The following is a 17,986-nucleotide window of genomic DNA, read 5'->3' as shown; positions in this document are numbered from 1 at the left end:
GATCCCGAGCTGTTTCATTGTGTAGTGGGTGTGGCAACGTACTATACCAGTGCATACTCCCTGACCTGACCTGTCCTTTAACAGGACCTTTCCAGTAATATGAATTTGGCTAAGAGGTCTCCACAAGCAGCACACCATGCCTTGATTAAAATAAAATCCAGAAGACATGAGAAAGAATCAAAGCAATCTCTAAAACTCTGGGACTCCAGTGAACTACCGTAACAGCCATCATCTCCAAATCGACCAAACGTGGAACAAGTGCATAGAATACTCATCTGGGCAATCACAGAAGAACCCAGGCAAGCATTAAGTGCAGGCCTTGCTCAGCTCTGTTAATGTCAGAGTTCATGATTCCACCATTAGAAAAATATTGAGCAAAAAATGGAATCCATGGGAGAGTTGTAAGGTGGGAACTGCTGCTAAACAAGAACAGAAAGGCAAGTCTGACATTTGCCTGTAGCACGTACCTTGATTGCCCCCAAAACTTTTGAGATGTTCTATAAACTGGAACTTTTTGGAAGACAGGGGTCCTCTTACATCTGGGATAATGCTAACACATCTTTCCACAATAAGACTATCATGCTGTGAAAGGCGCTATATAGCGCCCGACCCGGCACAGACTGACGCAGAGGCACGTACTCCAATTAAACAGATTTTTTATTTTTCTTCAGCCATGGGGCACGCCTTCACAGTCCCAAAAACACTCACAATCGCTACAACAATCCTTCTGGCACCACCACTCCTCCTCAGGCTTAGTCCTCCTCCTCCCGACTCTGGCTCTGAGTGGTGGTGGCTGGCCCTTTTTATATCCCACCCGGAAGCGTTCCAGGTGCTTGACCACCTGGTCCTAATTGCACTTCCGGGTGGGGCTGAAGATACGACCAGCCAGGCTGCTGACTCCATGCAGCTCCCTCTAGGGGCCATCCGAGCCCCCAACCAGGCTGTGGAGGACTCCATCTCCCATGGAGCAATGCGCCGGGTTGGAGAATCATCATCTGCCAGGGAGGCTGCCACCAAGCGTCCCGGGGGAGGTATTGAACTGTCCATGGCTGCTCCCCCGGAACAGATGCAGCAGGGGCGTCCCTGCCGGGCATGGGACCCGGCTGTCCATTACAATGCACACAGCCAAACATGGTAATGGTATGTGATCATGTGACTGACATGTAATAACTGAAGGAAGCATGAATTCAGAAAGTATTGGAGGAGAGAGAATGTCCAGTCATCAGTTGGTGATCTGAAGCTCAAATAGAATTGGGTTATGTAGCAGAAGAATGATCGAAAGCACAAGAGCAAGGCCCAACTCTGAATGGCTGAAAACAAAAAGCAAAATTAAGATTTTGGAGAGGCCTAGTCAAAGTCCTGACTTGAACTCCATTGAGATGTTGTGGTAGGACCTTAAATAGGAAGTTCAGAATCAGAAACCCTTCAATGTGACTGAATTAAAACCATTCTGTACAGAAGAGTAGGCCAAAACATTTCTCCACAGTGATGCCAAAGAGTGACCTCCTGTTACTGAAAGTGTTTGATCGCAGTTGTTACCTGCTAAAGGTAGCACAACCAAGTATTAAGTTTATGGGTTGACTACTTTTTCACATGGGTGATATTTAATAGGTGTTGGTGAACATTTTTCTTTCAGTAAATAAAACGATAATTTTAAAATGGTGTATTGACTCTTTTTTTTTATACTAAATTTGTTTTGGAGATCAGAAACAATTAAGTGTTATGAATCAGCAGAATAGAGGAAATCAAGATAGCTGAAATACTTTTTTTTACAACACTTTGGTTTCGATACACAGAACAACCGACAGAGATGGAGAGAACATCCAATCTCTCCGATGTCTATTCAAGTTCTACTTCAGAAATAGCTTAATGACTACACCAAAAATTTGGTAGATGCACAACTTTAGAGGCCTAAGACATGTCACAGCATGGGCAGCTCTCCTCTGAGCTCCTTGTTAATCATTATTGTGTTGGTACCTCTGAGACATGGGTTCTCATTTTCTTTCCTGGATGTATCAAGCAGAGGTTATTTGTTAGGTGGTGAGGATGCAGCTTGACCTTCAACACCTTCTAACAACATGGCGAAATGACAGGCAGCTGAGGATGTCAAACTCTTCTTATATTATCTCTGCTTGCAGATTTCTACAGTATTCATTTTTTTATAGACAAAGATTGAACCCACCTGGGAACAAGAAGCATGTGTCAGCTGTGCCAGTGGTGCTCTGAGGCATCACTTTCTGGATATTCCAGGGTGGAGGCTAACTGCCCGCTACTTTATTGAGGGACTTGACTGGCTTGATTTTCTAGCTAGGCAGCTTAGTGAGTGAGGTGAGGTCAGTCACATGGCATCTTCTCCATCTGACATTTTAGCAGCTTACTTCAAAAATAAAAATTTTTTAAAAAGTGAAAACTTGCAGGGTGAGGCAGGGATTAATATGCTGCTTTCACTGGTTACAGGTTTCCTTGTAGGCTTCTCTTTCTGCTATTAATGACGTTCACACTTAGCAAATTAAAATAACTGTGAGGCCATAGTCTACTAGGGGAGCCCCAGTAGACTTCCAGAGGTCCACGTGATGACTGAAAATAATTGTAAATTAGCAGCAAAATATTTAAATTACTAAATATCAAGTTAAAGCATGGGTGTCAAACTTACTTTTTTAATGCAGACTATTTTGTGAATATTCAAGGCATGGGCCCTGCTCATGATATGTGAGTAGGGAAGATGGATGGATAGATGTTAGATATGTTGCACAATGACTTGGTGATCTCAAAGGCCCCTTTGAGTGTGTTTCATTTATAGATTGTACCCGTATATAGTTTAGCCGGATCAGTTTTACACCTGACATTAAAATGTATCTCCAGTGTTTGCCCCATGTCTGGGTAGAGATTGGATGGACTCCTCATATACAGTGGTGTGAAAAACTATTTGCCCCCTTCCTGATTTCTTATTCTTTTGCATGTTTGTCACACAAAATGTTTCTGATCATCAAACACATTTAACCATTAGTCAAATATAACACAAGTAAACACAAAATGCAGTTTTTAAATGATGGTGTTTATTATTTAGGGAGAAAAAAAATCCAAACCTACATGGCCCTGTGTGAAAAAGTAATTACCCCCTTGTTAAAAAATAACCTAACTGTGGTGTATCACATCTGAGTTCAATTTCCGTAGCCACCCCCGGGCCTGATTACTGCCACACCTGTTTCAATCAAGAAATCACTTAATAGGAGCTGCCTGACACAGAGAAGTAGACCAAAAGCACCTCAAAAGCTAGACATCATGCCAAGATCCAAAGAAATTCAGGAACAAATGAGAACAGAAGTAATTGAGATCTATCAGTCTGGTAAAGGTTATAAAGCCATTTCTAAAGCTTTGGGACTCCAGCGAACCACAGTGAGAGCCATTATCCACAAATGGCAAAAACATGGAACAGTGGTGAACCTTCCCAGGAGTGGCCGGCCGACCAAAATTACCCCAAGAGCGCAGAGACGACTCATCGGAGAGGTCACAAAAGACCCCAGGACAACGTCTAAAGAACTGCAGGCCTCACTTGCCTCAATTAAGGTCAGTGTTCACGACTCCACCATAAGAAAGAGACTGGGCAAAAATGGCCTGCATGGCAGATTTCCAAGACGCAAACCACTGTTAAGCAAAAAGAACATTAGGGCTCGTCTCAATTTTGCTAAGAAACATCTCAATGATTGCCAAGACTTTTGGGAAAATACCTTGTGGACTGATGAGTCAAAAGTTGAACTTTTTGGAAGGCAAATGTCCCGTTACATCTGGCGTAAAAGGAACACAGCATTTCAGAAAAAGAACATCATACCAACAGTAAAATATGGTGGTGGTAGTGTGATGGTCTGGGGTTGTTTTGCTGCTTCAGGACCTGGAAGGCTTGCTGTGATAGATGGAACCATGAATTCTACTGTCTACCAAAAAATCCTGAAGGAGAATGTCCGGCCATCTGTTCGTCAACTCAAGTTGAAGCGATCTTGGGAGCTGCAACAGGACAATGACCCAAAACACACCAGCAAGTTCACCTCTGAATGGCTGAAGAAAAACAAAATGAAGACTTTGGAGTGGCCTAGTCAAAGTCCTGACCTGAATCCAATTGAGATGCTATGGCATGACCTTAAAAAGGCGGTTAATGCTAGAAAACCCTCAAATAAAGCTGAATTACAACAATTTTGCAAAGATGAGTGGGCCAAAATTCCTCCAGAGCGCTGTAAAAGACTCATTGCAAGTTATCGCAAACGCTTGTTTGCAGTTATTGCTGCTAAGGGTGGCCCAACCAGTTATTAGGTTCAGGGGGCAATTACTTTTTCACACAGGGCCATGTAGGTTTGGATTTTTTTTTCTCCCTAAATAATAAAAACCACCATTTACAAACTGTATTTTGTGTTTACTTGTGTTATATTTGACTAATGGTTAAATGTGTTTGATGATCAGAAACATTTTGTGTGACAAACATGCAAAAGAATAAGAAATCAGGAAGGGGGCAAATAGTTTTTCACACCACTGTATGCACAGCAATTCAGGGTTTAGTGGTCACTCACGTTTATCTGCCCAGCACAGTGCACCACAGCACAGCTACGAACCAGTAATTAGAATGGGAATGGACTGCTTATAATAATGACTCAGCAAGAAACAAATGAAAATAAGGTGACATGCCACGCTACAGTAAAGAAGTTTATGACTCAGATTTGACAGCTTCACGAAAAAAGTAGTAGGTTGACTTCAGATGCTTCTGCTGCCACTTCACTCACTTTTTAAACAGGTGTCATGGCTGGCCACTAGTCCATTTATGGCTTACTTGACTGCTTAAACAAACCAATGGTTTGTCTTTTCCGCTGACTTGATGTTTGTATGTGGAGAGAAAACACATCTGCATTTCCACTCATGTTAAATGTAGCTATCGCTGATGGAAACACTCCTGTACTAAATCCAGAGGATAACAAAGTCGCTTCTGTACTTAAAGTCTGTTGTGACTGATTCTGCTTTTTAAAAATGATTTTTAATTTTTTTATTTTTAAAAGTACTTAGTCATTTTTTGCTTAATTTAAAGAGTAATGCTTAAGTCCAATGAGTAGTGAGCAGCTTTTGTTGTTATCACAAATACCTATGGTGGCAAAATTTGTATTTTCGTAATTACTGGTGATTGTTTATCCCTCAAAAATGTCTACTTGTGGTATGTAATTTTTAAGAAATTCTGAAACTAGTAAAAATAACTTTTATTTATAAAAGCATACAACGGGTTCTTGAAATCTCTTGTTAATTTTGTATTATGCTTTAAAATAATTGATAGTGTAATAGCCCCAGCAGCACATATTCTTTTTTTGTTAAAAAACGTACATTCAAAAACAAGCACCAGCAAATGCACAAGAAGGTGAATATAATAGCCTGTTTTCTTCTATTCTGGTTAACCCTTCTGGAAATTTCCTTCTTTAGAAAACCAAAGTAAAATTCTGAGGTTTCTCGACCTTCTTTCCTGGCAGGCACTCGAGTTTTTTGGAAGGGAAATCCTGTCTCTTTTATGATGTGTGTAAATATGCTGAATCGTATTTTGAGTTACAGTGTCTTACAAAAATATTAAACCCCTTGACCAATTGGTGTATAGGGAAATTGTTGTCACATGTACAGAGCAGACTGAAATTCTTGCATTGCGTCATTGTACTAAATAACAAATTCTATGCTGACTGTGATATATGTATATATATATATGTATGTATATATATATGTGTGTATATATATATGTATATATATATATATATATATATATATATGTGTGTATATATATATGTATATATATATATATATATATATATATATATATATATGTGTGTATATATATATATGTATATATATATATATATATATTGTGACAGGCGACCGGCTATGGACTCCGGTCGTCACCCCCAGGCCGCTAGGAGGAGCCCTCCGGACAGCATATTTGTGCCCCGAGTTCCAGCAGGGCCTCATGGACTTTGTAGTGTTTTGACACAGCCCTGCTGGATACCCTGGGGGCCGCCAGGAGTCGCTGTAGGGGGGCTAGTGGGCTCTGTCATGCCCTATAACCCGGGAGTGCATCCCAGTCACGTGACTGGAAGAAGCGATGTGCTCCCGGGATGAAGAAAAGGACTTTGCCCTGACCCGGAAGGAAAACAGACTTGTGGGTTTGGCTTGGGGCCACTTCCGGGTCAGGGGCTATAAAAGGACTCTGGGTGAGCCCAGACATTTGAGCTGAGCTGGGAGGTAGGGTGGCAACGTGTCTGGGAGAGGAGGAGTATTGTTATTATTGAGAAAGAGTTTATTGTATATGAGTGTGGAGTGGAGGGTGCTTGGTGCACTACTGTACAACAACAAAATAAATAGTTATTATTATTATACTTTCACCTGGTCCGAAGAGTGGTACCTGAGGGTTCGAGAGGTGGACGACACGCTTATCTGCTACACTGGCGTAGTCGGCAGGATTCTCTGGCCGTCTGGAGGCAGAGGATCTGCAGCAATAATCAAATTCGTTGTGGCAGAGAACCCTACAAAGGTCCCTCTAGTAACCGCGGAGGTGAAAACTCCACCCGCGACCAAGAGCGCTGCAGCTGAGAGCCGTCCTCTACAGCAGGCGAGTATGGGGAAGAAGACTGGGAAGAAGGCTGGAGTTGTCCAGAAGACTTCGGTCCCAGACCCGATGGAGACGCTGTGGACTTACCTAACAGGCGGTGAGGAGGATCAGGCACGGCTCAAAGCCGAGCAAACCCGAGCGGACAGACAACCGGAGCCGCGTAGAATCGCGACTCCCGACGATTATTACCGGGAGTTGGAGCGGGATCGTCTACGGGCCGAGGTAAGTGCTGGAGGAGCACTCAAACCGCCGGAGACTGTTTATTCTCTGTTTGCAGAGGCCTGCCTGCACAAAGCGGACAGCGAGCATGCCTGCCTCAGACCCAAGCAAGATGGCCGCGACAAGAAGACGGCGAGCCAGTCTGGGAAACCGCAGAGGGGAAGCCCATACGCCGATACCGTCCACGTGACCTCGCGCGATGGATGCCGGGATGGGAAAGTCCTCGGTTCCTTAGGTGAGGACACGTCTTCCCCGACGCGTCTGAGCTCCCGGAAGGGGAAGGGGGCGGCGAGCGAAGCAGCGCCATTAATTAATAAAGAGGGACGGGACGTGACTGTAGTGTCTGCCGGCAATATTAAAAAGGCAGACCGCAGCCAGCCGCAGGAGGCTACCCGTTCCTCTAAAGACTCCATTTCCCAGGAGCCCTTGTGCTCATCAGCAGAGCACGTGCCAGGAGTGGACGTGCTCATTGGTTCCCGGTCGGCAGGTGACCAAAATAAGGAAATAGCCTTACTGCCGGCCGAGACAAATAACTTAATAAACTTGCAGGAGCTCGAGAAATGTCTCGCGCCCCTTTACGCTTTCTTCCAGGGACTACAGGAGGTGAAGGAGCGTGTGGAGGAGCTGGGAGCTGCAGCCGAAGCGCCGTTGAAGGGACTGATGATGTACCTTCGGCGGTTAGGCCGTGAAGCCCCGGCCTCGATTAATGCAGCGGTGCAGGTAGGTGCTCTCTGTACCGTATATAATAAGGGGACGCAGTGTGAATCGGCACCGCGTTTAATAAGTTGCGGTTGCCAAAGCGCTGTGTCTCCGACAATAGAGTGTGGCACCATGACGGAGTGGTCGGGTAATTGTCCGTTAGAACCGGAGCAGCGGTATCAGACGCTGCTCGGGACTAAGGCGGACGTTATAAGCCCGACCCGTGTGATAAAGGGGTTGCCGTTGGTTACCGATGAGGCGGGGGAAGCACCGATCGTCCCGAGACAGCTGAATAGTGCTGTTACCCGGAGCGATACGGTACTAATGACGCCGCCTCTGAGTTTACATAGGACAACGGGCGTGCAAACAGCAAAGAGGCTCTCTCTTTCCCATAGAGAGCCTCACGTTGTGCACAAGCCCCAGAGAAAGCAGGAGATCCCCACACAGAAATGCGGGTCTCCTAACAGGGAAGAGGATAGGGCAAAGAGCAGCAAAGCGGCTGTTAACCCCTCCTTGGCGGAGGACAGGGTGGAGCTGACAGAATTCCCGAGGTGCTTCAGGTCTCGGGAAGAGAGGCCACCAGGAGGACGTCGGCGGTGCTACAACTGCCGGCAACCGGGCCACGTATGGCGTAGTTGTCCCCGGAGGACAGGGGAGCGGTGGAACAGCAGATACACCGTCCCTCCAAGGTTCGCCGGGGGGTCTAGACAACGGAACCATGGCCCGGATCCCGCGCCCTCCTGGAGGAGGACGTCCCTCGCGGGAATCAACGCTCCGCCCCACTGCTCGTCGCTAAGGGGGAGGGACTGTGACAGGCGACCGGCTATGGACTCCGGTCGTCACCCCCAGGCCGCTAGGAGGAGCCCTCCGGACAGCATATTTGTGCCCCGAGTTCCAGCAGGGCCTCATGGACTTTGTAGTGTTTTGACACAGCCCTGCTGGATACCCTGGGGGCCGCCAGGAGTCGCTGTAGGGGGGCTAGTGGGCTCTGTCATGCCCTATAACCCGGGAGTGCATCCCAGTCACGTGACTGGAAGAAGCGATGTGCTCCCGGGATGAAGAAAAGGACTTTGCCCTGACCTGGAAGGAAAACAGACTTGTGGGTTTGGCTTGGGGCCACTTCCGGGTCAGGGGCTATAAAAGGACTCTGGGTGAGCCCAGACATTTGAGCTGAGCTGGGAGGTAGGGTGGCAACGTGTCTGGGAGAGGAGGAGTATTGTTATTATTGAGAAAGAGTTTATTGTATATGAGTGTGGAGTGGAGGGTGCTTGGTGCACTACTGTACAACAACAAAATAAATAGTTATTATTATTATACTTTCACCTGGTCCGAAGAGTGGTACCTGAGGGTTCGAGAGGTGGACGACACGCTTATCTGCTACAATATATATATATATATATATATATATATATATATATATATATATATATATATATATATATATATATATATATATATATATATATATATATATATATATATATATATATATATATATATATATATATGTATGTATATGTTGGACTTGGAAAAGGCATTCGACCTTGTCCCTCGGGGAATCCTGTGGGGGGTACTCCGAGAGTATGGGGTACCGGCCCCCCTGATAAGGGCTGTTCGGTCCCTGTACGATCGGTGCCAGAGCTTGGTCCGCATTGCCGGCAGTAAGTCGAACCCGTTTCCAGTGAGAGTTGGACTCCGCCAGGGCTGCCCTTTGTCACCGATTCTGTTCATAACTTTTATGGACAGAATTTCTAGGCGCAACCAGGGCGTTGAGGGGGTCTGGTTTGGTGGGCTCAGGATTGGGTCACTGCTTTTTGCAGATGATGATGTCCTGTTTGCTTCATCAGGCCGTGATCTTCAGCTCTCTCTGGATCGGTTCGCAGCCGAGTGTGAAGCGGCTGGGATGAGAATCAGCACCTCCAAATCCGAGACCATGGTCCTCAGCCGGAAAAGGGTGGACTGCCCTCTCAGGGTTGGGAGCGAGATCCTGCCCCAAGTGGAGGAGTTCAAGTATCTCGGGGTCTTGTTCACGAGTGAGGGAAGAATGGAGCGTGAGATCGACAGGCGGATCGGTGCGGCATCCGCAGTAATGCGGGCGCTGCATCGGTCAGTCGTGGTGAAAAAGGAGCTGAGCCGCAAGGCGAAGCTCTCAATTTACCAGTCGATCTATGTTCCTACCCTCACCTATGGTCATGAGCTATGGGTAGTGACCGAAAGAACGAGATCGCGAATACAAGCGGCTGAAATGAGTTTCCTCCGCAGGGTGTCTGGGCTTTCCCTTAAAGATAGGGTGAGAAGCTCAGTCATCCGGGAGGGGCTCAGAGTAGAGCCGCTGCTCCTCCGCATTGAGAGGAGTCAGATGAGGTGGCTCGGGCATCTGATCAGGATGCCTCCTGGACGCCTCCCTGGTGAGGTGTTCCGGGCACGTCTAACCGGGAGGAGGCCCCGGGGAAGACCCAGGACACGTTGGAGGGACTATGTCTCTCGACTGGCTTGGGAACGCCTTGGGATTCTCCCGGAAGAGCTAGAAGAAGTGGCCGGGGAGAGGGAAGTCCGGGCATCTCTGCTCAAGCTGCTGCCCCCGCGACCCGACCTCGGATAAGCGGGAGACAATGGATGGATGGATGGATATGTATATGTATATATGTATATGTGTATATATATGTGTGTGTGTATATATGTTGTGAGATTGGCGCTTGGTTGGCGCCCACCCGACACAGACTGACAACAGAGGCAAGGGTAAAACAAACAAAAAGATTTATTTTTTCTTCACCTGTGGGGTACGTCTTCCCCTTGAACCCCACAGGCACAACACAGTCCCAAAATACAAAGAAAAATCACCCCAAAACACACTCTTTCTCCTCCACTCCTCCCAGGGCAGCTTCGTCCTTCTCCTCCCAACTCTGTTGCCCTGAGTAGTGGCCGCAGGCTCCTCTTATAGCCCACCCGGAAGTGTTGCAGGTGCTCGTTGACCTGCTTCTGGTTGGACTTCCGGGTGTGGCTACGCTTCCACCCAGACGGGCTTGTTAAGCCGTGCAACTCTATGCAGCTCCCCCTGGCGGAGGCCATGGAGCCCAACCAAGATGAGCTCCGGTGTTCCATGAAAGTGGCCCCGATGCAACCCAGGGGGCTGCCAACAAAGGGTCCGAGGGACATAGCATGGCTCCCGTGGCTGCTCCCTCGGATCTAGTGACAAAGGGGCGTCCCGACCGGGCATGGGTCCCGGCTGTCCTCCACAATATATATGTATATGTATGTATGTATGTATGTGTATATATATATATATATATATATATATATATATATACACACGAGGGGGGACCCAAAAATAACCGGAATTTTGTTGTTGTTAGGTTGTTTATTTATTTCCGGTTAATAACCGGAATTTTGTTGTTGTTAGGTTGGTACTTGTAGTACGTGGTTGGGCTGCTAGGGCGATCTGGTTACACTCCTCACAAGTCAGTCTGCCAAGTGCCATCAGTCTGGAAGGTTGTGCTTGTGTTCAGTGAATTTTTTTGTAAAAGTAGGTTGCGCAACAGTGTGAGAAGGAAACGTCCTGATTTGTGGGAGTCGGGCGATTGGTTCTTTCATCATGACAACGCTCCATCTCACACTGCTCTCAGCATTCGCCAATTTTTGGCAAGAAACGGTATGACAACCCTGAGCCACCCACCCTACTCACCGGATTTAGCTCCGTGTGATTTCTTTTTGTTCCCTCGGATGAAAAAAGACTTGAAAGGAAGGCGTTTTGCTGACGTCGAAGAGGTAAAACAAGAAACGACCAGAGCATTAATGGCCATTACTTCAGACGAATTTAAAAAATGTTTCGAACAATGGAACAAACGGTTAGATAAGTGTATTTCCGCCAATGGAGAGTACTTTGAAGGAGACTAATTGTAGTTTGTACAGAAAATTAAATTAAACATGTTTTAAAAATATTTCCAGTTATTTTTGGGTCCCCCCTCGTATATATACAGTATATATATATAGTGGACCTCCAGGTGGCGTACCGCTTCCCAAACCCCTCCACAGACAGGATGAGACACCAGATCAATAACAGCACATTTTATTCAGGCGAGGAAGTGTTTTTCTTTTGCTTCCCACTTCACAGAACAGTACAAAAGCACCAACTAATATATTATACAGTCCTTTTCTTCCTCTCTCTTTCTCTTCTTCTTTCTCTTCTCTTTCTCCTCTGCTTCTTCCAGCAAGCTTTGTTCACCTACCACTCGACTCTGGCTCATTGACTGGTGGTAAGGCAGCTCCTTTTATAATGCACCCGGAAGTGCTTCAGGTGTTTCTTGCCCTTCTTCCGGCTGCACTTCCGGGTATGGCGGAAGTGATTCCTCCAATGACTCAACTGAACCTGCAGCACCCCCTGGCGGCACCCACGGAACCCAATGGGGCTACTTCAAACTACAACTCCTGGCATGCCCTGAGGGGATCTGCGGTGCTGTAGCAATTTAGTGAGGCTGCCCTCTAGTGTCCTGGGGATGATGGTGACTCCAACACGATCTTTCCCTTGGTCAATCCATCACAATATATATGTTACGGCCAAAACCCGAAGTTCAGCCAGTTCCCGAATTGACCGGCCATTTCGCATTTTGGCCGCAAGGTGTGGCCAAAGTCCGAAGTACTAGAAATGACCAGCATATATGCTACTTTGGCCAGCCATTTCGTGAAGTGGCGAGAACTCCCTGGTCAAAATCAGATGTGCTGATGTAAGAATGTCCGCTCAAGGTGCGAAGATGCTTAAAAATTTTCAGATGCAGATTCAGAAGTGAGTTTTCCATTCTGCACGAGAAACTGCTCAAGGCGGGTCTTGTTCAGCAAAGCGGACGCCACTTGAGACGGCCTTCCCCTCACCCAAACACTAACCTTAAGGTCAATAAAATAGGTCCCTGATGTTAAGTCACTATTTTATTGCTAAAATGATAACAGAAATGTGAAATCTACTTATATACCTGATCTTAATTATTGTGAAACAACCAAGTGGCATCCGCTTTCTGAACATGAGCCGCCAAGGCTACACTCAACGCAATTGCACTACTAAGTGCGCAACAAATCGCTGCTTGTGCCTTTTTCCTTCCGACTTTGGCCGATCGCCCCATGCCATTTCGCAAACTGGCTGGCCAAATCCCGAAATCGAGAAAAAGATCGGACATTGGCCGGTCAATGTACAGCGACATTGACCATTTCCCGATTTGGCCGGACATGTCCCGCTTTGGCCAATTTCGGGTTTTGGCCGTAACATATATAAATAAAACTTGACTCAGTGTTATTTTGTAGAAATTATTTGGATAGGGTTGTAGTACTAGGGTGTTGTATCATGTTAGCCATTATGAATGTAGTGAGAAGTCAAGCAAAATGACACCTTTTATTGGCTAACTAAAAAGATTACAATATTGCCATTAATTGCCATTGCTTGACTTCTCACTACATTGGATAAGGCTGGCAAGCTTTATTGGGTAGAATGCCCTGTTCTCTTCTAAATCTTTTTAATATTCTAATTTTCCAATATTTTACAATAAAGGAATAGGTTTGTGTGTGTCTGTCTGGTTGCAATGTCTCTGTCATTCTAAAAGATAGTGCATCACAAACATTAACACTGCTTTTAAGAATCCCATACCAAGAACAGACATATAAATAGCAAGGTGCCCAGCAAACATTAATACTAAGGTCTCCGTTGATAATTATTTAGATATCAACCCTTCTCAGACAGGTAGCACAGGTGGTATATACTGTATACATATCCATATATATGTATGTATTATGAAAGTATATGTGTATATTCTGTATGTAGGTAGACTGACATTTAAAATGATATATTTTGTTCATTTTCAGCAATTACTGAGGTATGCTATAAGGAAGTTTGATGGCGCAGTGTTCCATATCCTCCCGTATTTAATTGCATTGAATTGAAAGCCTTTATTGTCATTGTAAAATAATTACAAGGAAATTACGAGTGATTCTCCGACTATATACAAAAAGCAAAAAAGACACTTGCTTTCGTGAGAACACAACCAGTGCTATACCACATAATTTAAATTAATTTGAAGTTTTCCTGTTATAATAAGTTGTTAGTTTCCTTTTCTTTTTTGTTTTGTTTTGTGCTTTGAAATAGTCTTTTGCTCTGAATGACACTGCATATGCTAAAGATTGATATGTAGGGCTGTTTAGTTGTCTTGATTTGTGTCCTATTTCATTAAACTTTGTGCAATAAAATATGATGAATACTAATAAGAGGATGAAATACTGTAAATACTGATGACTAAAATGCATTTGAATCTTTAATGGTTAGACACAGTTCACTCAGAATCTTTTTCTGTTTAGAGTACTCTAGTTTGCCTGACATTTGTAAACATGGACTGGCCTTGGTAAATTTGCATTAGCGGGTGGAGTGTTGTGACAGGCTGTGCCTATCTCACAAAGGCCAGTAAATATGCATATGTTTGTTATTTTCAAATCCACAAGATCCTGCAGCCATTCTAATAAAGTCAGCTTCAGTTGCAGAGTGATCATTATCAGACAGACACACAGTATGATTTGGACAGCTTCCTTCTTAAAAATGCTACTTGAGTTGTACCTGTCACTTATGTGTCCATTTTTAAAAGCACCTTATTGGTGAAAGAGCTACAGTGATGGTGATGCCGTTGTTATGGAAGCAGGAGCAGGTGTCCATTCCAAGCAAAGCCTTGGCTAAGCCATAACCAAATACACCGACTATGTGGTTTACCTCTGTGCAGGTTCAGCTTCTCTCTTTGTACTTTTGTTGACCTTTAAGCTCAAATTGATATTTTAAGGTATCTACCATGCATGTTCTGTACCTCTTGTTACTTGGGTTTAGTGCCCCCGCCTGAATGTGATGCATTTGTGAACAGTATTTTGTGTAGGCCCACATCCAGATATCCACTATGAGTCTCCACTGGGCATGTTTTAAGTTCAAGAGATCAGTTGAGTTCATTTTGTTACCTGAAACTGCACACAAGCTGCTTCCTCACATGATGAATGCTTCTCTGATAGATGGCATGAAGTGTTCATCACAAACCATTATTCTACTGCTTGGATAAACTTTGTAGGGTTTCAGTGTTGTTTGAATTAAGACCGTTCTTTAATTGATGAATCTGCTTTTTATTATTTTTTTACAGAAAGATGCTACAACGCCACCTTCCCTGCTCTACAGGAAGCTCAGTAACCCTGACCTGTCGTCTTCATCTGGGAAAACCAAACTACAGAGACAACTAAGTCAGGATGACAGTCGTCTGAGGCGCTGTAGTCTGGCAAATTCACTGACGGGTAAGGGAGCATCTACCACTTCATCCATCCATCCATCCATCCATCTATCAATCATATAGTGCAGTGATGGTGAACCTTTTAGAGACCGAGTGCCCAAACTGCAACCCAAAACCCACTTATTTAGTGCCAACATGGCAATTTAACCTGAATACTAAGGTTTTAGTTTAGAAAAAACAAGTCATACATTAACATCTTTTGTCTTAAAAGAAAAACACAATAACAGAGCTTTCAATGATACAAACAACTTTTTATTGAAAGGTAAAAGTTTGCATTTGACATGCTTTTGAACAATTAATGTGATCTTTGCTGTTGTGTACATGCTGATAATTTGTCTAAACTTGGCTCATACTTTGTAAGTTTGAGAGCAACACACGCAGCACTCAGGTCATCTGTTAGTCTTTTTCTGGTGTCAGATTTAATATAATTCAGAGCTGAAAACAGCTGGTCACAAGCATAAGATAATCCAAACAAAGTAAGGATAGCAAGTGCTTTCATTGACTTAAAATTATTTGGCAGATAATTCCACATTTTAAGGATTTCATTTTCAGGACTAACTGTGCTGTCCTTTGTCATCCCATCTATCTTCTCAAGTGTTTCACGTAGGTCTTCCCCATTAACCTCCGTTCCCGTTCTCTCTCTCTTTTTTTTCCCTTTCCATCTGCCTCGCCCTTCTACTATATATCACGGGGATGTGGATCAGGTGTGGCGATTAGCAGCTCCTGGCAACAATTACAGATGCGGATGACTCCTCACCTGTGCACTTAAGCGGGGACCGCCCGCATCACGAAGCTCCCGGGATCCTCTCTGGCCACACTACCATGCGCCCCTCTAAGCCGCAAGTGCGGCGATTATCTATTAAAACTGGCCTTTTCGATTTTGAGCTGTGGACCTGCTGTACCACATCCTCTCCAACCTAGCTCCTCTCCAACCCCACCACGGGAACCACCTTTGCCACAGAATCAACAGGCTGCTGTCCGCACTGCGCCCTCACACTGCATGTGAGCCACCCACTTTACCCCATACAGGGGAGGGAGGAAGCAAGCTCTCCCATTGGGCTGCTGGGCAGAGGGGCGGGTGATGTGAGAAATATCCTCAGACGCGTGTGGAGAGGGTGAGGGGAGCAGCCTGGCCTGGCGACCCTCTGGCTTTCTAGTAACGAACTCTGTGCTGGGGCAACGGAGCGTGTACCCACAGAGAGGGCTCTGATTGCCCCCTCTGGTACGCGTGCCATAGGTTCGTCTCCACTGATATACTTTCTTTCTTTCTTTCTTTCTTTCTTTCTTTCTTTCTTTCTTTCTTTCTTTCTTTCTTTCTTTCTTTCTTTCTTTCTTTCTTTCTTTCTTTCTTTCTTTCTTTCTTTCTAGTCCAGTCCAGTCCAGTCCAGTCCAGTCCAGTGGCTCATTAGTTCTTGTTAACTATTGGAGGTCTTCTATACTCCTTTCTGTTGATGGCGGTTTCTCTCACTTTCAACATTTCTGTAACTCATTATGGAACTGAGAATAGTGTCAAGTCTTCATTATTATTTACCACCTAGGTTTAGGTGGCTAACAAATATTTTTGGATATTTTACAAAAGAACCTTTCATTTTATTTTTGCACATTTGTTATCCACAGGAAAGCAACTCCTCCCCTTATCCAGTAGCATGCATGGTGGGGTGAGTCAACTGGCATGGCAACAACAAGCAGAGTCCACAAACCTGGTTCGGATGAGAAACCAGTCTCTAGGCCAGTCTGCCCCTTCACTTACGGCCAGTTTGGTGAGTACAAGATGTCTATACATTTGTATGTTTTCTTGGATGGAGCGATTTCATATTTTATTTATCGAATTGTCTTGTGTAACTTAAATATCTTGATTAAATCAAAAGGAAGGTACCAACACTCTCATTTCACTTTGCACCCACTTCTACCAGTAAATGAGCTTTCGATTTTTTGTGCATGTGTTTCAAATTTTTTAAAAACTAAATCAGTTTTGCAGGTTGTTTTGCCCTTTTCATCATCGTTGTGTTGTATTGTTGCTGATCCTTACTCTGAAAAGTGCTATACGATTGACAGCGGCAGTGATTCGATCTTCTTTTTTTAGATAAGCTGGTGCATCAACAAACAGATCTCAAGAAAAGCAGAAATAATTAAACAACCCTGGACATATTTGGGGAATGCTGAAGGGAAAGCCTGTGCTTCTCTGTTAAACTAACTCTGACATGTTTAGGGATAGGGGAGGAAATGCTGAGTACCTAAAGAAAACCCCATATAGACATGGGGAGAACATCAGTGGCATTTCTGCATTAAGGGCCTATGGGCCACAGTACCACCAGATGTTGTGCAAAATGAGTAATAACTATCTGTGGGCGGCAGTGAAAATGGCAGTTGTGTACGTTGGTGGCAAGTGAAAAGACTGAAATGTCATGAAAACACAAATTCAGATTACTGTCGCTGCTTTCATGGTTGTTATTGTAAGTTAAAGTTAAACGGCTGAAAAGGTGTGCCTGTTTTCATATACCTTAACTTGTGGTACCACCACAAGCACATATTCATTCACTCTGTGTAAAGAAAATAATTGAGCATAGCAAAAAAAAAAAATGAACAGAGGGGTAAACACTTGGATATTGTTTTCTAAGTTGTGGAGCAGTAATCAGTTCTTCATAGCTGTACAGTTCATTATAGTATGTAATGCTGTTTTATAGCCATTTCTAGTTCATACTTTGTTATATTTCTTCTTCCCAATACGTACAGTTATGTTCTTGGGGCATCACATGATAGTTGGTGACCTCTAATTTTGATGAAATGCGCATGAATGTGAAGTCACAAGCATATTGGAGTACGCCTTTGTCTACTCATGTTTCACATATGCAGCCTTAAGTGCTCACTTGAGGTTTTGCTTAATGGAAGACTTACGTACATGCAAGGAAATAATTAGCACATAACTGAAACAAAACAAAGTCTGCATCAAATAAAAAAGCTGTGGCTTTTCATTTGCTTTTTCAATATTTTTTGCAAGTTCCATTTGTAATTTTATTCCTTTTACTAAATAAATTAATAATGAATGCAACCAGTATCAAATACTTAACTGTATTTCACTTTCAGTTGCCTTTCCTTGCCATATTTTTGATGTTGTTAGGTGAAACTGGACCACAGATGTTGTGATACAGAAGAG

General features: G+C 44.3%; 1 protein-coding gene across 2 annotated transcripts in view; it reads left to right on the top strand.

Annotated features, from left to right (window-relative positions):
• mast2 (microtubule associated serine/threonine kinase 2) overlaps positions 1-17,986 on the top strand; it is a 484,826-nt gene that overhangs the window by 72,679 nt on the left and 394,161 nt on the right. For both annotated transcript variants that reach the window (XM_051932694.1, XM_051932693.1), the window contains exons 2-3: positions 14,689-14,836; positions 16,450-16,592. In XM_051932694.1, the coding sequence (XP_051788654.1) occupies positions 14,689-14,836; positions 16,450-16,592 (291 nt within the window). The remainder of the gene's footprint in view (positions 1-14,688; positions 14,837-16,449; positions 16,593-17,986) is intronic.

This window comes from Erpetoichthys calabaricus, chromosome 10, assembly GCF_900747795.2.
Source record: "Erpetoichthys calabaricus chromosome 10, fErpCal1.3, whole genome shotgun sequence".
NCBI classification, from domain to species: Eukaryota; Metazoa; Chordata; class Cladistia; order Polypteriformes; family Polypteridae; genus Erpetoichthys; species Erpetoichthys calabaricus.
Note: the sequence above shows the minus strand (reverse complement) of the source record. Positions and strands in the feature narration are given on the sequence as shown.